General features: G+C 42.2%; 3 protein-coding genes across 3 annotated transcripts; 2 read left to right on the top strand and 1 right to left on the bottom strand.

Moving 5' to 3' along the window:
- Window positions 1–2,524: 2,524 nt before the first annotated feature.
- On the top strand, window positions 2,525–10,199 carry arg2 (arginase 2). The gene is given in 8 exon segments (NM_001292257.1): window positions 2,525–2,714; window positions 3,439–3,511; window positions 6,657–6,834; window positions 7,165–7,324; window positions 8,034–8,128; window positions 8,403–8,507; window positions 8,876–9,012; window positions 9,457–10,199. Coding segments are annotated over 8 exon segments (1,068 nt in total). The 5' UTR covers window positions 2,525–2,597; the 3' UTR covers window positions 9,660–10,199.
- vti1b (vesicle transport through interaction with t-SNAREs 1B) lies at window positions 10,168–16,087 on the bottom strand. The gene is given in 6 exon segments (NM_001292245.1): window positions 10,168–10,634; window positions 12,056–12,117; window positions 12,488–12,661; window positions 13,001–13,186; window positions 13,776–13,834; window positions 15,829–16,087. Coding segments are annotated over 6 exon segments (675 nt in total). The 5' UTR covers window positions 15,926–16,087; the 3' UTR covers window positions 10,168–10,537.
- Window positions 16,088–16,269: 182 nt separating this feature from the next.
- On the top strand, window positions 16,270–23,049 carry rdh12 (retinol dehydrogenase 12). The gene is made up of 7 exons (XM_007888077.2): window positions 16,270–16,369; window positions 18,392–18,510; window positions 19,009–19,164; window positions 19,339–19,443; window positions 20,022–20,231; window positions 20,773–20,962; window positions 21,229–23,049. The coding sequence occupies exons 1-7, from the start codon at window positions 16,299–16,301 to the stop codon at window positions 21,329–21,331; spliced, it is 954 nt and encodes a 317-aa protein (XP_007886268.1). The 5' UTR covers window positions 16,270–16,298; the 3' UTR covers window positions 21,332–23,049.
- Window positions 23,050–23,312: the final 263 nt, after the last annotated feature.

The raw sequence follows: 23,312 nt of genomic DNA, 5'->3' as shown, positions 1-23,312 counted from the left end.
GTCACAGTATTTACTGTAACATAGAAAAAGCAGGTAGGCCATTCAGCCCCTCAAGCCTGCTCCGCCATTCTATAAGATCATGGCTGATCTGTACCTTAACTCCAATTACACGCCCTTGCCCCGTATCCCTTGATACCCTGACATAACAAATATCTATCCACATCAGTCTTAAAAATATGAATGGATCCAGCATCTACAACCTTTTGGGGGAGAGAGTTCCAGATTTCCACTATCCTTTGGGTGAAATCAGTTGCCTCCTGATTTCACTCCCAAATGGCCGAGCTCTAATTTTAAAATTATATCCCCATGTTCTGGATTCCCCTACCAGAGGAAATAGTTTCTATATATCTACCCTATCAAATCCCTTTATTATTTTAAAAACCTCAATGAGATCACCCCTCAACCTTCTAAACTCAAGGGAATAGAGACCAAGTTTATGCAACCTGTCCTCATTAAGCCCTGGTATCATTCTGGTGAATCTGCGCTGCACCCCCTCCAGAGCCAATGTATCCTTTCTGAGGTGCTGTGCCCAAAACTGAAAGCAGTACTTCAGAAGGGGTCTGGCCAAGGCTTTATACGTTTGAGGAATCATTTCCTCTCCTTTATATTCCAGGCCCCTTGAGATAAAGACATCCATGAGTCTTTTTGGTAACCTTATGAGCAGTAGAAACATTTTGAACAGTGATGGGATTATCTTCACATGTTAAATTGAATGTGTTTTTCGTTAGTGATTATGATGAATAGAGCTCAAATTAGAGTTTATAGAGTATTTTACATTACTTCGAGACCATTGCAAAAAAGATAAAGATCTCCATAATTGAGGCAGATTGGGTTACATTCTGATAGACTCAAATTAGAATAATCCCTCCAAAACCAAAAACAATAATAAATTGGTCATTTTCAATCTACGACTGTTTGTGGGACATTGCTCTGCGCAATTGGCTGCCGCGTTCGCCCACAAATATAGTCAATTCACTTTACTGTGTGTTCTGTGAAGCGCTTTGGGATGTCCTCCCGACGTGAAAAGCACTATATCAAATGCAAGGATTATTATTATTATCATTTGGCTGCCTGGTTCTATTGGAAACATTTATAATAACGTTTCTTACTTTTGATATAACACCTTACACGTTGGGAGAACACCTCAAAGTGCTTCATGGGATATACGGTACTATAAAGCATAATGACTGTAGTTTGTTGGCGAAGCATCAAACAAAAACAAAGATGAACAAAGCCAACATTTTAAAGCCCGAGAAACTCTTGTGTTCTTATAAACCTGTCGCCGCAAGCGTTCATCACAACCATCCCACCCACCCCCAAACAATTTGGTTAGGAAACTTCCTATTTCATCCTATTGTGGAACTCAAGACAACCCTGTAATAATAATAATAATCCTTGCATTTGATATAGCGCTTTTCACGTCGGGAGGACGTCCCAAAGCGCTTCACAGAACACACTGTAAAGTGAATTGACCGTATATTTGTGGGCGAACGCGGCAGCCAATTGCGCACAGCAATGTCCCACAAACAGTGGTCGGTTGAAAATGACTAATTTATTGTTGTTTTTGGTTTGGGAGGGATTATTATAACCCGATTTCCTCGCTGCATATCCCACTGCACCATCCTGAACCTTAGCAGGATTCCCGAGCTTCCCTGCCCTGCTTCTCCCCTCTCCTTTTACTGCACACCCCCACACACACACCCCCACCCCCACCACCCACACCCCCCCCACACACACACACCCCCACACACACACCCCCACATACCCCCCCACCCATACACACCCCACACCCCCCCCACACACACAACCCCACCACCCCACACACACCCACCCCACATACCCCCCACCCCCACCCCATACACCCCAACCCCCACCCACCCACACACACACACCCACACCCCCCCACACACACCCACCCCCACATACCCCCCACCCCATACACCCCCCACCCCCACCCACCCACACACACACACCCACACAGACACCCACCCCCACCCCCCCACAGCCCACCTGGCCAGCAACCCCCCCCACTGTGACTCGCCCCATTCCCAGTGAGTACCCGAGGCCCCCCCTCGCTGGAGGAAGATGTTTTTTTAACAAGAAAAATAAGTCAGTGGAGTGAAGTGAGTTGAGTGGAGTTTGCGTTGCGGCTTTGAAAAGCGATGGTATTGTGCGATACGCTTCAACGTGGGGCTGAGAGAGAGAGAGGGAGGGAGAGAGGGAGGGAGAGAGAGAGAGAGGGAGATAGAGAGAGAGAGAGGGAGGGAGAGAGAGAGGGAGATAGAGAGAGAGAGAGGGAGGGAGAGAGAGAGGGAGAGAGAGATAGAGAGGGAGGGAGAGAGAGAGGGAGAGGGAGAGAGAGAGAGGGAGGGAGAGAGATAGAGAGATTGTGTGTGTGTTACCGTGAGGTGGAGGGGGTGTCGCTCCTTCCCTTTCCTTTCCCCCGAAGGCGTTCAGAGAGCAGCCAATGATGAGCAGATGATGAAATCGCGAGTTATATAAAGGCGGAGCGGAAGGCGCTCGGGACCAGGGCTCACAATCCTTTTTTTTTCTCTCTCTCTTTCTCTCTCTCTCACTGTTCCCCCATCGCCGCGAAGATGTCTGTGAGGGTCAGAGCTTCGCGTCTGTTTGAGCGGCAGCTCCAGTCCTTCTTCAAACAGAAACGATCTGCCCATTCAGTGGGTATCATCGGAGCCCCTTTCTCCTATGGACAGGTTTGGCGTTTGCGTTAACAATTCACTGTGCAATTTCTCTCTCTCTATATATATGTGTGTGTGTCTGTGTCTATGAGAGCAAACCCCCCCCTCAGCTTTTATTTATATTTATATATATAAAGACAAAAACAACCGAGTGAGTAAGCGACGGGCAATGTCGGTACACACTGAGGTTTGTTGTAAATTGCTGTTGCATTTACTTCCCCTCCAAACAAAAAAAATACCCCTTTTTTTTCCCCCCGAAAACAAACAACGGGACCCGGACTCGGGGTCTGTCTGTGTGTGTGTATGTCTGCCTTGTCCTTGTCTGTCTGTCTGTGTCTATCTCTGTCTGTCTGTGTCTATCTGTGTCTGTCTGTCTGTCTATCTGTGTCTGTCTGTGTCTATCTGTGTCTGTCTGTCTGTGTCTATCTCTGTCTGTCTGTCTGTGTCTATCTGTGTCTGTCTGTGTCTATCTGTCTGTGTCTATCTCTGTCTATCTGTGTCTGTCTGTCTTTGTCTATCTGTGTCTGTCTGTGTCTATCTGTCTGTGTCTATCTCTGTCTATCTGTGTCTGTCTGTCTCTGTCTATCTGTGTCTGTCTGTCTATCTGTGTCTGTCTGTCTGTGTCTATCTGTGTCTGTGTCTGATTCTTTCCGTTTGAGCCGATAATGTTCCTTCTCGGCGCTGTTTATGAGACCGGTCGGTCCCTGTGTTGTGTGTTTAAGGCTGTGTTTCTGTGCAGAAGCGGCGCGGGGTGGAAGGAGGTCCTCAGGCCATCAGGGACGGCGGTTTGCTGGAGAGGCTGTCAAACCTCGGTAAGGAGATCGGAAATCCTCGGCACAGAGCCGAGTAACCGAGACCCACACAGCCCTCAGTGCTGAGGCTGTGTAACTGGATCCACACAACACCCCCCACACAACACCCCCACACACAACACCCCCCCACCACAACACCCCCCCACCACACACAACACCCCCCCCCACACAACACCCCCCCCCACACAACACCCCCCCCACACACACCCCCCCCACACACAACACCCCCCCCACACAACACCCCCCCCCCACACACAACACCCCCCCCCACACACAACACCCCCCCCACACAACACCCCCCCCACCACACAACACCCCCCACCACACAACACCCCCCCCACCACACAACACCCCCCCCCACACAACACCCCCCCCCCACACAACACCCCCCCCACCACACAACACCCCCCCACACAATACCCCCCCACACAACACCCCCCCCCACACACACCCCCCCCCACACAACACCCCCCCCACACAACACCCCCCCACACACCCCCCCCACACAACACCCCCCCCCACACAACACCCCCCCCACACAACACCCCCCCCCACACAACACCCCCCCCCACACAACACCCCCCCCACACAACACCCCCACACAACACCCCCCACCCCACACAACACCCCCCCCACACAACACCCACCCCACACAACACCCCCCCCCAAACACCCACCCCACACAACACCCCCCCCCCAAACACCCACCCCACACAACACCCCCCCCCCACACACAACACCCCCCCCCACACAACACCCCCCCCACACACAACACCCCCCACACACAACACCCCCCCCCACACACAACACCCCCCCCCACACACAACACCCCCCCCACACACAACACCCCCCCCCACACACAACACCCCCCCCCACACACACAACACACCCCCCCCACACAACACCCCCCCCACACAACACCCCCCCCCACACAACACCCCCCCCCCCCCCCCCACACAACACCCCCCCCCCCAAACACCCACCCCACACAACACCCCCCCCACACACAACACCCCCCCCCACACACAACACCCCCCCCACACACAACACCCCCCCCACACACAACACCCCCCCCCACACACAACACCCCCCCCCACACAACACCCCCCCCCACACACAACACCCCCCCACACACAACACCCCCCCCACACACAACACCCCCCCCCACACAACACCCCCCGCCACACAACACCCCCCCCCACACAACACCCCCCCCACACACACACACACAACACCACCCCACACAACACACCCCCCCACACAACACACCCCCACACACTCCCTCCCTCTCGTACAAAGCTCAGCTGCGCACGACTTGTGAGTTTCTATTTTTAATCTTGCCAGAACCACGGTTAATAAAGAACCCAAGTCATAATTATTTTCCAAAAAAATAGTGGTTCCTTCTAAGTTATGGCCCGATGCCTACGTATCGCTCGATTAAACCTCTCCATCAGCTCTATGAATGAGTGCGGCTTACTGTGTCTTGGGTTAATGGTTACAAGAGGAAGAAAAAGGTTAATGGTTATGCAAATAGCACACAGTCGTCTGGCAGGTGGTTTATTTTATTAGTAAAACTTAATCCAAATTCACCCACTCCTGTTTCTCTCTCTCTCCCCTCCCCCCAAAACCTTTCATGATAAACTTTTATCTGCTGGCTGTAAAATTGAGCTTGGATCATATATTGAGTCACTTCCTTGAGGGCCTGAATACAGCTGTTGGTGCTAATTTGTGTACCCAATGAGTTTGCTGAGCTGCTGTGTGTGAAACCGGTTGGAAGTGAGAACACATATTTGCATTCGCTCGCTGACATGTGTAGAATTACTACCTCCAGCTTGCTGGGGTTTACACAAGGTAGTGTGCAGCGAGTTGTTTGTGCTGCTTTCTCTCACACCAGAACAGTCAATGTGGTGCTTTAGGCTACCCACTCAAAACGCTCCATACAGCAGTTGTCAATTTGCAATGATATATTGGAAATTTGGTGCCACATTGTTTGCTGGTGAGACGGTAATATTCACGGTAGCTAGTGCCTTGATGCAAGCCTGGTGCAAAGGCCTGATTTATATCAGATATGACTCAGCCTCAAAAGCCTTGGAAAGCTTATGTGATGAAGTAGGAAAGAAGATAGCCTTGGAGCTTAGGAGGCTATTGTGTGACGAGTAGGTTCATTGCCACGTGACCAGGCATAAAATTGACCAAATCGATACAGCGATGGAATAAATAATGTCAAGACTTGAAACAAATCAATCTGTCCCTAGTTTTTCTCTCATCCACGCAGAGAAGACTAAAACTAGGAATTTCCTTGTACTGCTAGAGCATAAAATTCTCTCGATTAACTGCTAGAGGGAGAAATATTTTTAAAAAGTAGGGATTAGAGTAGAGCACAGGGGGAGGAGCTTACACCTAAACAGATGTGATGGACTGAACAGCCCTCTTCTGTGCTGTATTCTGTTTTTTTGATTCTTGTAAAAATTAGAGGGTGCTTCTCTCAAATAACCTTGTCACTGTTAGTAAATTCAATCTTCCACAAAGCTGTGAATTATTCCAGTGTTATGCTTAAAATAGAGCTTTGAAAACTGGGGCACATTGGTTTATCTAATAGCAAGTTGTTCCTATGCAAAGAAAACTGTAGAAAATACAAACCATTCACAAATGCAATGCTTCATTTTTTTAAAAAAAACAAAAATTGTTTTGTTGATAGGTTTCCACATGTGTCAGGTACCCAGCTGACCAAATAAAAATAAGATGAGCAAAGAGAGGTGGGAGCTTTCATTTGTTTGCTTTATCTAAAGGGGGGGGGGTCACTGCTTCTAGTTCCTCCATGTATTTTTGTGCAACTTTTAGATTTAAATCAACCTCTGCAACAAAACCCGTTTGTGGTCTTTATGTAGAGAATAATGTGCTTGTTTTGCATTCTAAAATAAACATACATGTTCCCTCTGAATATAAACTCGAGTCATAACCTTTGAGATTGCTAAAATTGGTAAACTTGTATTAAATTTGTTGTCTAATTATTGTTAACCCTCTATATCCTTTGAATATGACATGACTGAAGTGGAGTCTCAATCTTACCTGCATCTTTGGGTTTGTGCTCTGTTTTGCTTTGAGAGTTGAATTGGATTTGAATTGATACTACTCCCACTTCCAGGTTGCCAAGTGTATGACTATGGAGACCTGAATTTGACAACTGTGCCAAATGACAAACCATACAACAATCATGTCCACCATCCAAGAACGGTGGGTTCTGCAAATCGAATATTGGCTGAATCTGTCAGCCGAGCAGTTGGTGATGGGAATCTATGCGTTATGCTTGGAGGAGATCACAGGTGAGGCCACCTACAGCAAACTATGCTTTAGTTCCAGGAAACTCTTAAACTAAGATTCATCTTATGGCAAGAATCTCCATAGCCTGTTCATTGAATATCTACTTCAACTCTGAACTAGGTAGTGTATAAGTTGGGTGGTGTAAAAATCACAAATCCTGAGACTGTTTGGCCAATCTGGTCATAATGTAATGAGTTGGTATTCCTAAAGCCGTTAATTGTCTGATCCAAAATTTAGTTCTTTAGTTACGACTAACCTGTTTTGACACTAACTCTAAGAAATGCACTGCAATGGTAACCACCACCTCCTAATATTCTGACTTAAATACCCAGTTTAGGGATTGGTTCAGTCTATGGAAATACACAGCAGCAACCTGATTTATGCTTGATCTGGGTGGATGCACATGCAGATGTTAACACACCTCTTACATCACCATCTGGCAATCTGCATGGACAATCTGTATCATTTCTCTTGAGAGAGCTTCAACACAAGGTAAGAATATAATATTAGCAACAAAATACATTGATTAATATACAGTTCAAGTTTGATTCTGAGAATTTCAATAATCCAACCTGTCTTGTAAAGATAAGCTTTGAATATATGAATGACTTCCATAACCCTTATTAAAAGGCTGCATATTCATACATTAACTATGCTTGATAGGCTATTAACATAACAATGTAAGACTCGTGTTCAAATCCATTCACTCCCTGGCACCTCCCTACCTCTCTGACCTCCTCACTCAACTGACACCGGCCTCCTTCTCGTCCCTCGCAGTCCCAGCCCCACCATTGGAGGTCGTGCTTTTAGCCACTATGCCCCAAGACTCTGGAACACTCCCTTAATCCCTCTCCCTTGCCCCCTCTATACCACCTGAAAGCTTTCCTCTTTGACCATGGTTACGGCCACCTCCCACCTCCTCCTGGCTCGGAGTCAGGCTCCACCACTGTTAAGCGCTCTGAGACGCTACCCTGTGTGGAGGGCGCTATATAAGTGCAAGTTGTTGTGCATTAATAAAATTTGGTATCTGCAAGCATCATTGAGCAAAGACTTTTTGAATTACAAACTAGCCAGGTCACTAAAATAAAGTTCCTGACATTGGCCTATCTGAACAATTTATTGTTCAATAGTTTGAGAATGTGCAAATGTTTTTTTTGCTATTAAGGATCTTTGTAAACTGAATATCTGACATTTTATATAGATTCCCCTGCTGCCTGGGTTCTCTTGGCTCACTCCATGCATCTCAGCGAAAGATGTAGTTTACATTGGTCTACGGGATGTTGATCCTGGTGAATAGTAAGTTGTATTTTTTATCAAAACCGCAGCTAACTAAAATATCTACAACCTTAATAGGTATTACCTCTAACAACACAGCACACCCACAGCACTGCTTTGGAGAATCAGCTGAGACAGTTCCAAGTCCCACCATGGGGAATGATTCCATTAATTGTATTTAATTGTACATGAAGACTACTTAGACTAGAGAGTAACTGCACACATAACCATTGATCAAATTGGGCTTAACTTTTCTAAAATCCTAAATCAAAAGTTTTTGATTTCTCACTAACAGCTACATTATGAAAAACTTTGGCATCCAGTATTTCTCAATGAGGGAAATTGATCAAATTGGAATACAGAAAGTGATGGAAAGAACGCTTGATCATCTGATTGGAAGGTAAGTTTGAAGAATGAGATACATAATCTGTTTCTTTGACTGTTGGGGCATGCGAGGGAACGTTTTTGGGGACAAATGTTCATTTCCATAGAAACAGGAGTAGGCTATCCAACCCTTTAAGCTTATTTGCCATACTGTAAGATCATGGCTGATCTATACCTTAAGTCCAATTACCCACCTTTCCCCATATCCCTTAATACCCTGACCTAACGAATACCTCTGTCTTGGCATTCAATATTTGTTTATATAGACCTCCACAGCAATTAAAAATGTATAATTAAGATGCAAGCTCCCTTTGAAGCGGTTTACTTGTGCTGAGGTAAGATGTATGAACTAATTGAAGAATGTTCTGGAATTTTTGTTTCTAGAAGAAAAAGGCCAATCCACTTGAGCTTTGATATAGATGCATTTGATCCAACGTTGGCTCCTGCTACTGGCACTCCAGTGATTGGAGGATTAACTTACAGGGAAGGAATGTACATTGCAGAGGAAGTGCATAACTCAGGTATGAAGCAAGTGAGGCTGACAACAACAAGCAGTGTGTGCTTGGTCAGCTTATCACATATGCTATAAACTGTAAATAGATTTGCTGTTTTCAGAATGTTCTTTTAAGTGATTTTCAGAGGCTAGCTGTGGGAAGAAATTTGTAGACCATGCACATGGAACTTAGTAGTTAGTGTTAAGGAGAAGATATTTGAAAGTGAGTGAACTATTCATTCCAGTGTTTTCAAGGTTAAAAAGTGTGCATCAAAAAGCATAAGGGTAGTTGAAAGGCACAGCAAATAAGTGACTACTAGTTTTGTTTATCTTCAAATAGTGATCTTTTAATTTCTTATTTCTTATTCCCATTGTATTGCAACAAACTTACTGGCTTTCATGAAATGTAGGTATGGATTTAGTCAAATGGCTGCCAGCTGAACATTAGAATAACATTTTGTTCTTTTCACAGGAATGCTGTCAGTAATGGACGTAGTGGAAGTTAACCCTGCAATTGCAGCCTCAGATGAGGAAATTCGTGCTACTGTAAACCTAGCAATCGATATTACCACTGCCTCCTTGGGACAGACTCGAGAAGGATCCCACTGTGGCATTGATGAGTTACCATCGCCCAGCGCAACATATGAACAGGATGAGCAAACTGTACGGCTTTAAGAATTTGGATACCAAAGTGTATGCAGAGTTCAGCTCCAAACCTTGCAATTTATGGAGGAATAGTACTTGAAGGGGGAAGCTCCATCCTTTTTCACTCTCTTCAGGGCCCACAGCGTAGAGATGACCTGCTCCCAGACCTTCATCTATCACTCCATGCTGACCACAAGTTGACTAGTTCTGATTGGTACTGACCTTTCCAGTGCTATATATTTCAACAGCAATATTGAAGGATGAAAATTCCCTGATCAACTCATTGAAATTCAGCTGGAAATGGCCCTGCCTAGGTTGCCTTATCAGGTCTTTGGCAGGAAAAGTGATAATAAGGGTGCAGGAAGTTTCTACAAAGCTGCTTGCTTTAATACACACAAAGCTGAACTTTTTGGGAGATGTTCTTCTGTATCCTCCAAACCGTATTGTTCCCCTTTAATTATTAAGCTTGTCCTCTGCATACAGAGATTTTGTTCCTCTTCTGGTGTTTTAATGAAACCAACAGGGTAGCATTTGTTATATATTAATTGTAACTTTATTAAAAGTTTGCACATTACTACAATTGAGTAGTTTGACAACCTGGGTAGATAGTAGGAATATTTAATAGGAAAATGATCACGTGACTTCATTCAGTAAGATGATTTTCTCCTTGGTCAGGCATGCTTCATCCAGAAGAACCATCGGTAACCAGGGAGAAGATATCAGTTTTCATAGACTGCAGTGCAGCATAATGAGGGGTTTGCAGAAAGAAGCTATTTTCAGCTTCACCTTTTTTAGGCTAATCCAGTAGCAGTGTTCTGGGTCCAGTAAATCCATTAAAAGCATATCAGCTGCAGGTACTAAAGTTGCTTCTGCAATACAAGTGTCCATCCATGCAGTCCAGGCAGGCGTCAGTGATGGCGAAAGAATTTGAAGTACACAACCGCTCCCAAAATTGCTACTTCAAAGAGGATAACGATGCCCAATAGCAGCTTGTTTGTTACAATCCTGGAAAGATTGGAACCAGAATTAGTTTTTTTTTCTAAACTTTGATTCCTGGAATTCGAGTGACTTGCAACAATTCTGCTCGTTCACTGGATTTTTGATCGCGGTAAATGGGCTAAAAAAAAACACTTGCTTTTTTTAAAAAAAACTTGTACTTTTTGTTCCACTCCTGGGAATACTGGATCAAGGAGACCAGAGATCTTGATGAAACTTTCAAGTGACTTGGATTCCTTGACCACTATAAATTTATGATCACATCTACTAAAATTACTAATGTGAGTGATAAGAACTGCATCTTAATTCTGAAAATGAATCAATGATTCATTCAGGTTTGAGGCAGGTGGCTAGCAATGAACAGACCCTGCCCTCCAACCACAGTGGTCTGTGATGTTAGGAATATGTACAGAGTCATCCTGCATATTGTATACTAGCAGTTTTACTGTTATATGGCAATGGATCCACCTTTTTATTAAGCTGTTGGCTGGATCCAGGAACTATCACTTTCTGCTAATTGCTAGCTCAGCAAAACCAGATCCAGCATATCAGTGGCAGAATTTGCATCTGCTCCACCCACCACCTGATGACTTGTTACTAACAGTGGAGTGGATGTGATTTAATAGTGCTTAACTTTGAATCTGACTCCCACCTGTTCTGTCTCGGTTCAGTGTTGACCATACAATTTTCCTTCTCTAGCCAAAATCTCCTCATCTCAATGTAAAGAAGCAATTACTAATTATTTTTGAATGAGAATTACTGAAAATATCAAAGGTGACTTTCACACTGCAAACTTCAATTTTGATTCGAGTTCCTTTTTTATTGTGATTGTCCCCCCAAAAAAACTTCCTTCCATGGACAGTGTCTGTGCACTCCCACTGGGCACTATGTGTGAGGTCCTACAGCTAAAGTTGCTTGATATGAAATGTATAAGAAGTGCATTTGAGAAAATGCCAAAGACATTTCCTGTGTTTGACCTTTTCCATTTCTAACTTGGTTTTTATCCAGATTTGTATTGTTTGATTTATTGCTAGAAAACTGAGGATCTGTGTTCACATTAGTTTTTCAAGCTGCTTACAGTGAATTAGTTGGAAACGCAAGTATGTAAAAGTGCATTTTTACTCAAAGATGCAAGCTATGATTATGTATATACTTTGAACTAAGATGTGGTTTTGTATTCTTAGGAAGCTATGTTTCTTTCAAGTACTAAAGTCCAATGAGTATAAAGCAGAAAAATCAATAAAATCATAAACAAATTTCTACAGTCTAAATCATTCACTTAATATTTTACTCTGCTCAAAATCAAACACACACAAGTATTTAACAATAATTATCACAAGACTTCTCAAAGTGCTTCACTGTAAAATAATGATTTGGAAGCTAATATGGTGTGTTTTGTTGCAAAAAATGTTTTCTGAAAATAACCTTACTTTCTGGACATGGCACGAAGTATCTTCCGACTTTTGCTCAAATTCTCACCTGTGTTTATTAACTTGGGAATAAGCAAGAAAGAAAAATAAGTACTGATGGACTCAGTTAACAATACAAACATTTATGCCCACAATTTTGTACAATCAAAGGATTGAGCTTTAATCAAAGAATTTTCATATCAGAGATGGGAAATGATTTATAATGTAAGAGTAATAGAACACTGCACCCATAAAATTGTAATTCTGCAGTGAAATGCTACACCCAAACATAAATGCACAAGTATACTGGGATCCTGCAATGTTAGCATAGAATATATATACTTTAAAGTGTCTTTTGCAATTAATGACAATGACATTTTAAGAGTCTTCACCCAGTAAGCTTTCTTCTCAGAATTTATTTCCTACTTCTGGCATCTAAAAATGAGAACTCACCCGGTCTTTTGATCGTTCCAGTTGCTCACGTTGCTCTCCAAGTTCCTCAATGATTTCTGCACCAACCTGATCCGTTTCTATTGCTATCCTGTGAGAACGCTCAATACTCTGAGTGGCTCGGTTTAAACTGTCAGTACCTTGCAAAAGCAAAGCACGCTGGGATGCTAACTGATTCTAGAGGAGGTAAAGGAAAAGCTGTTTCAATTTAAAATACATTAAGTATGAAATAACTAAATGGAAAAAAAATCAAGCAACATTCCATTTCCAGCACTCATATCACACACCTTGAACACCAACTGAGTATTACATTTAAACATGTGGTTTAAAAATTAAAATCCCTAACAAATAGTCTACCTGTGATGCACAATAATGCACTTGTTTGAAATGGTCTTTAAAATTCTAAAGCAACAAATGGTTAAAAAAAAACTCACAACATTTCAAATATATTTTAAGTGTCCTAGATTGCAAGAGGATTGAGGTGTCACACCAATGCAGGTTAGTCATGGTACCTACACTTTCTTCATTCTCAGCATTGTACGTATTGTATTTGAAGTCCCTGGGTGCGGAATATCCAAGATCACTGCTTCTCACGTCACGCTGGAGCTTGCTCACGTCTCTTTTATACGATCGTATTTTATTGGTCATCTGATTACGATATGACTGAGGTGCATTTCTCAGTTCTTTTTCCATTTCGTCCAACTAGAAGCAAAACCAGATAGAAAATGAAGATTGTACCCTGCAGGAGCATACACAGATAATTGAGTGATGGTTCCTATGGTATTGCAACTATGTAATATTCACAACTGTACACAATCGCCCATGGTATTTCTCAGCCAAGGCTCCTGGTTTCAATTGCTATTCAGTGACTTCTATTCCAGAGTGTGTGTGTTAGGCCACTATCTTTTCGTTAATACAATTTAAGTGAATCAAATTGATTTCAGCAGCAGGATCATACTGCTTAATTCGCTTGGCTTTACTTCAGTGATCATGTGAGAAACTGCTTTATATGGAAATATATAAGCAAGCAAATAGTTATTTAACTCGGACCATGCAAAGATACGAATATGTAAAATTGACCCACTTGGTATGATTACACATTCCATAAGTTATAATAGGAGACATTAAGTCATGCACCACGCTATTCCCAGAAATTGTATCTTTTTTTCTGATTCAGACCCAATGCATTCTTTCTAATGAATTACAATTCCAACACAATCCCTCGACTGATCAATAATGCATCATACCAACAAATTCAATCAGTAATGGCAGAATATATTGTCATCTTTACCTCTTCATTGGTTTCTTCAATTTTAGCTTCAATATCCCGCAGAAGCCGCTTCCGCTCTTCTGTAAAACATTACCAAAGTATAATTAAATCAACTAATGGAGATCGTAATGCTTCTGTTTACTGCTTTATGATTACAATAAAAGCCTTTTACATGATAAATGCAAAGTGTAATATTTTTACATAAACTATATGGGTTTTGTTTAGTAAAACTATCAGGAAGTGCATCAGAACACAGTATTTTCTTTAACAAAAATCATATGACACGCTGTCACTAGACTAAAAGCAGAAGTTAACTGGGAGTGGAATGACTTTCATTATTCAATAATCTCAACAACTGTCTGGTTTGTCTCACAGTATTAGAATATATAATGCACACATTTTGAAAACCCATTCCCACTTGTGAGCAATCATCCTTTCCTGTATGATCCAAGCCCACCGTTGTATTCCATTTGTTTATTGCCTCTGCAGACTGTTTGGATATGGTGAGTAAAGAGAGTCAACTAGCCTCCGAGATCTATTTCAAATCCTCGCCTGCCTAGCTGTATTCTATCCATGGATTTATGTATGTTAAAAACAAAGGAATCCAAGCACCCTACTAAATTCCACCCAATTACTAGCGAGAGTCAGACTCAGTGGGTCTTCGAGTCAAAATGAACACGGGGAGAAGGAAATAAAAGAATATACAGGAGGGAGTGAGGAGCAGATGAAGACTTGTATGGAGCATAACTATTGGCTAGCTGAGCCAGTGGCCTGTTTCTGTGCTGTACAATCTATGTCCATCTATAAATGAAAGAGTATAACAACATTTTAAGATGCACTAAGATTGTTAGCAAGAGTGAATTCAGGACAGACACCAGGAGGTTTTTCGTTACCCAGAAGGAAATTAACAACTGGAACAGATTGCCAGTTGAGGTCAGGGCAGTGGACTCACTTAAAAAAAACTGCTTGATGCTGTTATAGGTGTATGGTATGGGCAATCTGGAAGGATGAGATCAGATGGGCTGAAGGACATTCTTCATCCAAACCAATCTTGTAAATCATCATCCTTGCATTTGATATAGCGCTTTATCAGTGTGTCGACCGGGCACAAATGTATGGCACAGGAGGAAGAGTTGTGCTTGCTGTGTCCATCAACACAACGACAACTTGCATTGATATGATCCCTTAATCCACACGCCTCTGTTTACCTAGCAGTAAGTGGGAGCCTGGTTGTTAGTCGATTGGCAGATCGCTTTTCCAGGAGTAATAATCCCTTCAAAAAAAATAATAATTTGGTCACTCAATGCACGACTGTTTGCGGGACGTGGCTGCCACGTTTCGCCCACTAAACATACCGTCACTACACTTTACAGTAATATTCTGTGAAGCGCTTTGAGACATCTGGAGGATGTGATGAGGCGCTATATCAAATGCAAGGATTATTATTATTATTATCATCATCATCATCCTCACGTCTTCCAGACGTCTCGAAGCGCTTCGCGGAATACACTGCAAAGTGAATTGACGGCGTATATTTGGTGGGAGAAACTTTGTAAAGCACATTTCACTTTCAGTTCTATTTCCTAAACGGAGTGAGGCTGGAGTGAGCGAGTGAGTGAGTGAGTGAGGGCTAAGTTAAGAGACTTGAGGGAGGGAGGGAGTGAAGCTGGACTGAGGCTTGGAGGTTAGAGAGAGGGGGTGGGGGGGAGGGGCGGCTGAGGGGAGGGAGGGGGTGAGGTTGGAGGGAGGGAGGGAGGGAGGGAGAGGGGTGAGGCTGGAGGGAGGGAGGGAGGGAGAGGGGGTGAGGCTGGAGGGAGGGAGAGGGGGTGAGGCCGGAGGGAGGGAGGGGAGGGAGGGAGAGGGGGTGAGGCCGGAGGGAGGGAGGGAGAGGGGGTGAGGCCGGAGGGAGGGTGGAGGGAGAGGGGGTGAGGCTGGAGGGAGGGAGAGGGGTGAGGCTGGAGGGAGGGAGGGAGGGAGGGAGGGAGGGAGAGGGGGTGAGGCCGGAGGGAGGGAGGGAGGGAGGGAGAGGGGGTGAGGCCGGAGGGAGGGATAGACCCGGTTAGTAAACACTCACCTCCCGAACATCTGGGCAGCCGCTGGCACCGGTGCCTCAGCTCCTGGTACAGCGCCTGGTACGACTCGTGCAACTTCTCGAACCCCTCGGACGACATGACAGCGACTCAATCAATCCAACCAACAAACAACCACCGCCGCCGCCCAAACACCTAAATAAATAAAGAAAGATCCAGCGACTTCGGTAAAAAAAATAACAACTCCCCCAACACAACACAGACAGACACACACACACACACAGCACTTCCGCCGCCGCCGAGGCCCGAAGCAGCCCCGCCTTCCCGCTCCAGTCACGTGCCGGAGGCCGCGAGGGCTGCACGGGCTCACTGACAGGCGAGGAAGGGAGGCTCGCTCGGCATTCTGGGACTTGTAGTTCCGCTCCCCTCCCCCCCACCCCCCGCGTTGGTCGCAACGAGGCGGTGTGACTACAACTCCCGGCGTTCCCTTGCGATGGATTGAGTGGTAATAAAGATGGTGGTGCTGCTGCTCACTGTCACAGGGCTCTGTGTCATCGCTTCTCTTCTCCTGATTCCATACATCAGGTTCGCTTTTTGGGTTGGTTTTTTTTTTGCGCGCGTGTGTGTGTTTTTTTTAAACATAAATACATCTTAATAATAATTGTACGGTACAATTTGGGGAACTGGGGTTACTGTATCTGGACCTACACAGCTCTGAGTCCTCCTTGTGTTGTGTTGTGGTGGTTTTTTCCCCCCAAGATGGAACTTTATGGAGACTTGATGTCTACTTTGAGCTGTTCAGACTTTTGAGTTTCATTCAATATATTCCCACAAATATACAGTCAATCCACTTTACAGTGTGTTCTGTGAAGCGCTTTGGGGCGATCTTCCGACGTGAAAAGCGCTATATCAAATGCAAGGATTATTATTATTATTATTATTGTTGGATTGTTTCCCTCCAGCTTGAAGAGCGTCGTTTTTCTTCTGAGCACAGAGGAAGCTAACCCAAGGCCGAGAATTGAAGCCATCACGTTAAAAACAAACAAAAAGAAAATGGGTGTGATGGCGTGTGTGTTTGCGCACACAGTGATTTTAATCACTTGGAAACCTGGCATCTCCTTTAATTGCATGTAATTTAAAAACGATCCGTGACTTTCTGTCCCCGAATAGAAACAAGTGGAGTATTTTCTCATGAAGATAGCATGGAAACGTTTCCTTATAGGAAGGAATCGTTGCTGTGGTCACTGATCGGATCATGGGCTGTAGGGAAGTGCTTCTGTATTACTGCGATACAATTGGGTGGTTTGGATGTTTGCTGATTTTCAGAAACTGCTGGGACTTCCTACAAGAAGCCATCCAATCTGCAGCAAGAGAGAAAGTAAACAAAGCGTATATATTTTAAATCGAAAATCAATGGATGGAAGAAATTAGCAACAAAGTAATTTTCTCTTGTAAATTTAGATACAATAAATCAAGTCACAGATGGCATCGGTTGATATGTTTATTTTCTATTTGCAAAGCCTTAATTATTGAACTGCAATGTACAATATTTACCAAACAGGACGTCAGGATTTCCACAATATTCCGTTTGGCAGAAAAAAATATTTTGCCAAATATTTGGATTATGCATAGACAATTGTTTTCATACTGACAACCGATTATCTTTGTGGTTCCTATAATAAATCCCTGCCTCCATCATGAAAGAAATTTGACTTGAGTTTCAAATATAACTTGATTGAAAACAGAATAGGTTTGAATGAATTGTGAATGAAATTCCAGAATTGTGTCTCAATGTAAACATCAGAAAGTAAAATATGTATTTTACTTTACTAAAAAGTAAAATAGTATGACAACAAGATGGTGTTCTCACACAAAGTTCACACCTTTCCAACAGGCATCGCTGGTCAGTAATCAGGTGGAGGAAACCATGGCAGCTTTTTTTCTTTGTTTGGCAGTGTTGAGGTTAATAATAATAATAATAATCCTTGCATTTGATATAGCGCTTTTCACGTCGGGAGGACGTCCCAAAGCGCTTCACAGAACACACAGTAAAGTGAATTGACTGTATATTTGTGGGCGAACACGGCAGCCAATTGCGCACAGCAATGTCCCACAAACAGTCGTAGATTGAAAATGACCAATTTATTATTGTTTTTGGTTTTGGAGGGATTATTATTAGGCGTGTGGAGTAAGGAAACTTGCCCAAGGTTTCGCCCTTAACTGTGTCCCTTCCATTGATCGCTAAGAAGCACTTCCTTTACAGAATATTGGATCTGCCTGGCTCAGTACCACAAAATGCAGTCCAATTATCCAATGAACCATTTTAAACCTGGAATGAAACAGGCATCTGAGGCAACTTGCATCAAATTCATGTGACTTTAACTTAAACAGAATCCGACAGGGCACAATGACTTGTCTGTTGCTTAGAACAGTGTCACCGCTGCAATTATACTGGAGAAGACATGATGTTTTTCCACACATACACACATGGTCTGATTATACTGAATCAACCAGGAACAAAATAACAAATGCATTAGATTTACAGTACATCATTTGTTTTTCTTTTGAACTGTTTTACAGGCAATGTTCTTTTGAACTGTTTTACAGGCGATATGCTGCTGCTGGAGTGTGCACATCCAGTGCAAGATTGGATGGGAAAACAGTGTTGATTACTGGGGCTAACTCTGGAATTGGAAAAGAGACAGCATGGGAACTGGCAGCGAGAGGTGATGTATTGTCAGGCATTGTACAGTATAGCATCGGAATTCCACTTTGATCTTAGGATCCTAAAGCTATAATGCTCTGGTACTGCACCAAAAGCTACCTGAAGCTACTATGGTCCTTATTGAGATCGGACAGAGAGTTTGGCCATTGAATTTGATTGTGAGAAGAAGGCGGGGGCATTACTGCCAACTATAGCTTCAGTCCATGGGAAAGTACTTCCAGCAGAGGTTACTGATACTGTTTCGGAACAGCTGTTGTTTTTCCCTTGTCTGGGATGAAGGAAACTACTGCCTCATTCATTCCACTTGCACTATTTATCTGTCCCAAGTGCTGGTATGTTCTCTACCACAACAGGGTGGATTCCAAGCACAATAACCCCCAGGGTATATTGCCGAAGCATGTATTTTTCCATTTTATGTCATTATTTTTGTGTGTGTTTCTCCAGGACTTGGTTCTACCAGTTTGTTTACTTACACTGTTACCGGTGTTGTTCTTCACAGGTGCTCGGGTGATCATGGCATGCAGAGATTTGGTAAAGGCAGAAACTGCAGCACAGGAGATCCGCGCAGACACCGGGAATGAACAAATAATCGTTCGGAAGCTAGATCTTGCCGATACCAAGTCTGTACGACAATTTGCAGAAAATATAATGAAAGGTAATCCAATTTCCAATCATACAAGGCCCTTACAGCAATTTCCTAGTAAAGATCAATAAGTGGACAAAACTAGAGGAGGAGAGGGATTTTAATCTCAGAATTTAATTTATTAAGAAAAAAAAGATGACTATAAATATGGCTGCATTCATTTACAAAGTGTTTTGTTAATCACAGAGGAAAAAATGATCAACATATTGATTAACAATGCTGGTATGATAATGCTCCCCTACACGAAGACAGTTGATGGGTTTGAAATACACTTTGGGGTACACCATCTAGGTAAGTTCACAAAAGAAAACTCAAAAATGCTAAAGAATTAAAGATTATAATTGTAATATTAAATAGTTCTCTTCAGTTAGCTCCAGTGATATCCCAGGCTGCAGAGCACAAATGTAATTAGATCTATCAGAATCTTGGTGGTTTTAAATGTTTCTAAATACAGAAAGAGGCTGCAGATCAACAGCTTGTATTTATATACTTGTGTGTATTTCTGCCTGTGAACTGGTCATTGGCATTGATATTCTGCAACCAATGATAAACATTTCTACCCAAAAGTCAGGGCCTCTGAACAAGAATTCATCTATATCATCTATAAAATAACTTGGTCTATTTTAGACAACATTATTTAGACAACTTGCGGCAACATTTTTGTTTGATGTAATAATTATCACCATTGAAAATTATCACAACAGTTTTAAAGCCACAGTGAATTATAAAATCACATGTAGAAATTAATGATGTAAACGTAAGTATTAGAACCTTTCACTGGTCTGACATGCTATACAAATTGTTGTAACAATTACACTCCCAATTATAAATTTGTCCATTCAGAAATATTTCACATCTCTTTCCTTCAGGGCATTTCTTGCTGACTCATCTCCTTCTAGACTTCATTAAAAAATCATCTCCTGCTCGTATTATTAATGTGTCATCCTTTGCACACAACTTCGGTCGGATCAATTTCAAAGATTTGCAGAGTGAAAAGAGTTATTCAGCGGGCCTAGCTTACTGCCAAAGTAAATTGGCAAATGTGCTGTTTACCCGGGAACTGGCCAAGAGGTTACAAGGTGAGATGAAAATAAGTATTCCCAGAGTTTGTATTTAAATAGTCTGTTTTGTAAACATTGAACAATGACTGATTTGCCCACAATACTTCAGTCAGAATCAAAGGATTGTGAGGTGGATTGCATTAAAAGGTGGCCCCTGCTTGCATTATTAACATTGTCATACTTTGCTCAGACCTTAAATACCTTCTATGTTAATAGAAACTATGGTTTTCTTCCCCTGCTTCCTCATCTGACACGTAGGAAACAGTAACTTGCACTTCTGCATTTTTTTTGGTTATGTTAATTTTCTGCCCATTACAATGTGCAGTAGAAGTTTTACAAAATATTAACTAATTTAAAGTGAGGATCAGTGGATATTTAGTCAATGATCTAGTTTCTGGTTTCCCCAATACAAATCAGCTCTGAGCTTAATATCGATTAAAGCTGATCACGACCACCTGATTAAGTTGAAGGAGGTGCTTCAAAACTCACAAAAATAAGAGTCTCCTGCACCCCTTCTCAGTGTTATGAAATGTTAATTTTACTGTTTTTTTTGTTGTAGGGACCAAAGTGATTGTAAATTCTGTGCACCCAGGCACCGTTTTCACAGAGATAACCAGACATTCCTCAGCCCTGACCCTGGTTTGGAAGGGTCTCTCTTTTCTTTTGAAAACACCACGAGAGGGTGCACAGACCAGTGTACACTGTGCGGTCGCTGAGGAATTGCAAGAGATTTCTGGAAAACACTTCAGGTTTGTGTCAGATGTATCCAAACCAACGCCTTTCCAATGTGCTGTCACTAAAAATAGACAGCTGCTTGGGTGTCCTTTTGCTATAATGACTCACTGTTCCAGTTACCTTTTTAAGGATTTATAAAATTGTATTCACCCAAGATCTTTTTGACTTTGTTCTCCTGAACTAACAAATGGTATGGTTCTTAACAGTCTGAAACCGGCAACTACTTCATTTTGTAACCTTCAATTACTGTATCAGAAATGGTGTGGTCTTCTTTACACAGTGATTGCACCCCTGCATTTGTGGCACCCCAAGGCAGGAATGATGAAACAGCCAGGAAGTTATGGGACGTAAGCTGCAATCTTCTGGGAATTCAATGGGACTGAGCGCCTGATACCAAAATTGAAGGGAATCTGGATTGTAAAAGTGTGGACCACTGAAGATTTTTTGTGCAAGTTGTCTCAAGATCACTTTTTAAATTAAAAAATGGATCGATTACACAACTAGTTGACATAGTAAATTGCTGGTCATGTCAGCTGGTTTCTGAAGGTGCGAAGACGGTTTAGGAATTTTATCTGGACTTTAAAGATAAATGTTTCGGATCAAGTTGTCAGATTGGTTGCTTTGTGATGATAATAATAATCCTTGCATTTGATATATGATAATCTGATTGCACAATTATGCTGTCATAAGGTTTATTAATTCATCAGCTGCTGTAAGCCATGTTTAGAATAATCGTCCATACACTATGCTAGCTTGGAAACTTGGCTGAAGTTTTCAGACTCTAAACACGGGGTTGTAAGTGGGCAAAGAAACACTGTGCAACGAAAAAAGAATGTGCAAAAATGTGAAAACTTGTTTTAAAAGCAGTGTTCAATTTGCATGCTCTCAGCCATTGCAATTATTTGATTGTTTGTATAATGGATAGGTTGATAATAAATTGGTCATTTTCAAACTACGACTGTTTGTGGGACATTGCTGTGTGAAATTGGCTGCCGCGTTTGCCCACAAATATACAGTCAATTCACTTTACAGTATATTGTGTGAAGCGCTTTGGGATGTCCTCCCGACGTGAAAAGCGCTATATCAAATGCAAGGATTATTATTATTATTATTGATGTAAATGATTGAAGAATGTTCTTTAATTTGCTAACTGTTGTCCATGAATTTTCCATTACTCGAGTAGAACTTTATCATTAGTCACATTGATTTTAAGATTTACAGCCTTTTGAAAATGCTTCTTCCCGAGGCATTGAGCTCTAAGTCTTTATTTAGATTTATGATGTTGCATCATTAACTTTTAAGGTCAATAATGGTAGCTATTCACTCTTTCACATTCACATTCACTCTTTGCACTTTGGCAATTTAGTTGGTTTCTTTTTTGCTACACTGTGACTTTCAGATCACTTATATAAGTAAGGTTTGTGTGCTTTGTGCACTACTTGATATTTGCATACTGTTGTCAGCTGAAGTTTCACGCAGGCGCACGGCTAGTGCATTTTTGTTACATTGGTGCAACACACGACATTTTTCAGAAATAAATTACCAGTTTTGTTTACATGGAATCAACAAAGTAGAAAAAACTCGTATTTACTGAATAGCTATAACCCAAAGTTCTGTTTTTTCACTTCCAAGCATCCAACTTTGAGTGAAGGCAAATCAAAATGGGATTATGCTACTAAATTTACTTGATATAAATTCACTATGTTTTTTTTAATAAAGGCTCCCTACAATTAAAATAAGTAAATTATAATCAATATATTGGGAATAAAATTAAAACAATTGGTTCAAAAGGGTTTCACATTTAATGGAACTATGTCATCAACTGTGGATTCTGTGGACTCACCAAAGTTGATGCAACACCACAAACGTTCATGAACACCTGCCATTGTCTCTGGAGTCTGAGGCATAGACATAGGGAATCTGATCATCACGCATGAAAGAAATTCATAGGCCTTATGTAAATAAAAATTATAAAGTTGATATTTGCAAATGACATGCTTACTGTTGTGCAAAGCGCAGAATTGGATCAGTTTAAAGTTAAAAGTTAGGCATTGTTAAAGCCTACCTGAAATAAATCCATTCTTACAGGAATAAACCATCAGCTTGTGGTACGTGCCTGTGGTTGAACATGTCATTAAAAAAAGATACAATTCTAGAACAAGAAGAAGATTGCAAACAGACAATTGGAGATGTTTATGCACATTTAGAATTTCCAAGCCTGGCAATGCCATAATGGAAGACTCCTGCAATATTCAGTTCTTTGTGGGTGTGTATATCAATCTCTTAAATAATTGCAATGTCCTACAATTCTGCCTGATATATATAGCCAAAACAAAGGTGCCATATCTATATGTAATTTAGAGT

This window comes from Callorhinchus milii, unplaced genomic scaffold (genome assembly GCF_018977255.1).
Source record: "Callorhinchus milii isolate IMCB2004 unplaced genomic scaffold, IMCB_Cmil_1.0 Scaffold9, whole genome shotgun sequence".
Taxonomy (NCBI): Eukaryota; Metazoa; Chordata; class Chondrichthyes; order Chimaeriformes; family Callorhinchidae; genus Callorhinchus; species Callorhinchus milii.
Note: the sequence above shows the minus strand (reverse complement) of the source record. Positions and strands in the feature narration are given on the sequence as shown.

What these genes read in the sequence shown, in the direction of transcription:
- rdh12 (XM_007888077.2), top strand. Translation starts at nt 16,299, where the DNA reads ATGGTGGTGCTGCTGCTCACTGTCACAGGGCTCTGTGTCATCGCTTCT. An exon ending in ATGGGAACTGGCAGCGAGAG is followed by an intron (nt 18,511 to 19,008) that starts GTGATGTATTGT and finishes TGTTCTTCACAG; the next exon opens with GTGCTCGGGTGATCATGGCA. An exon ending in ATTTCTGGAAAACACTTCAG is followed by an intron (nt 20,963 to 21,228) that starts GTTTGTGTCAGA and finishes TTCTTTACACAG; the next exon opens with TGATTGCACCCCTGCATTTG.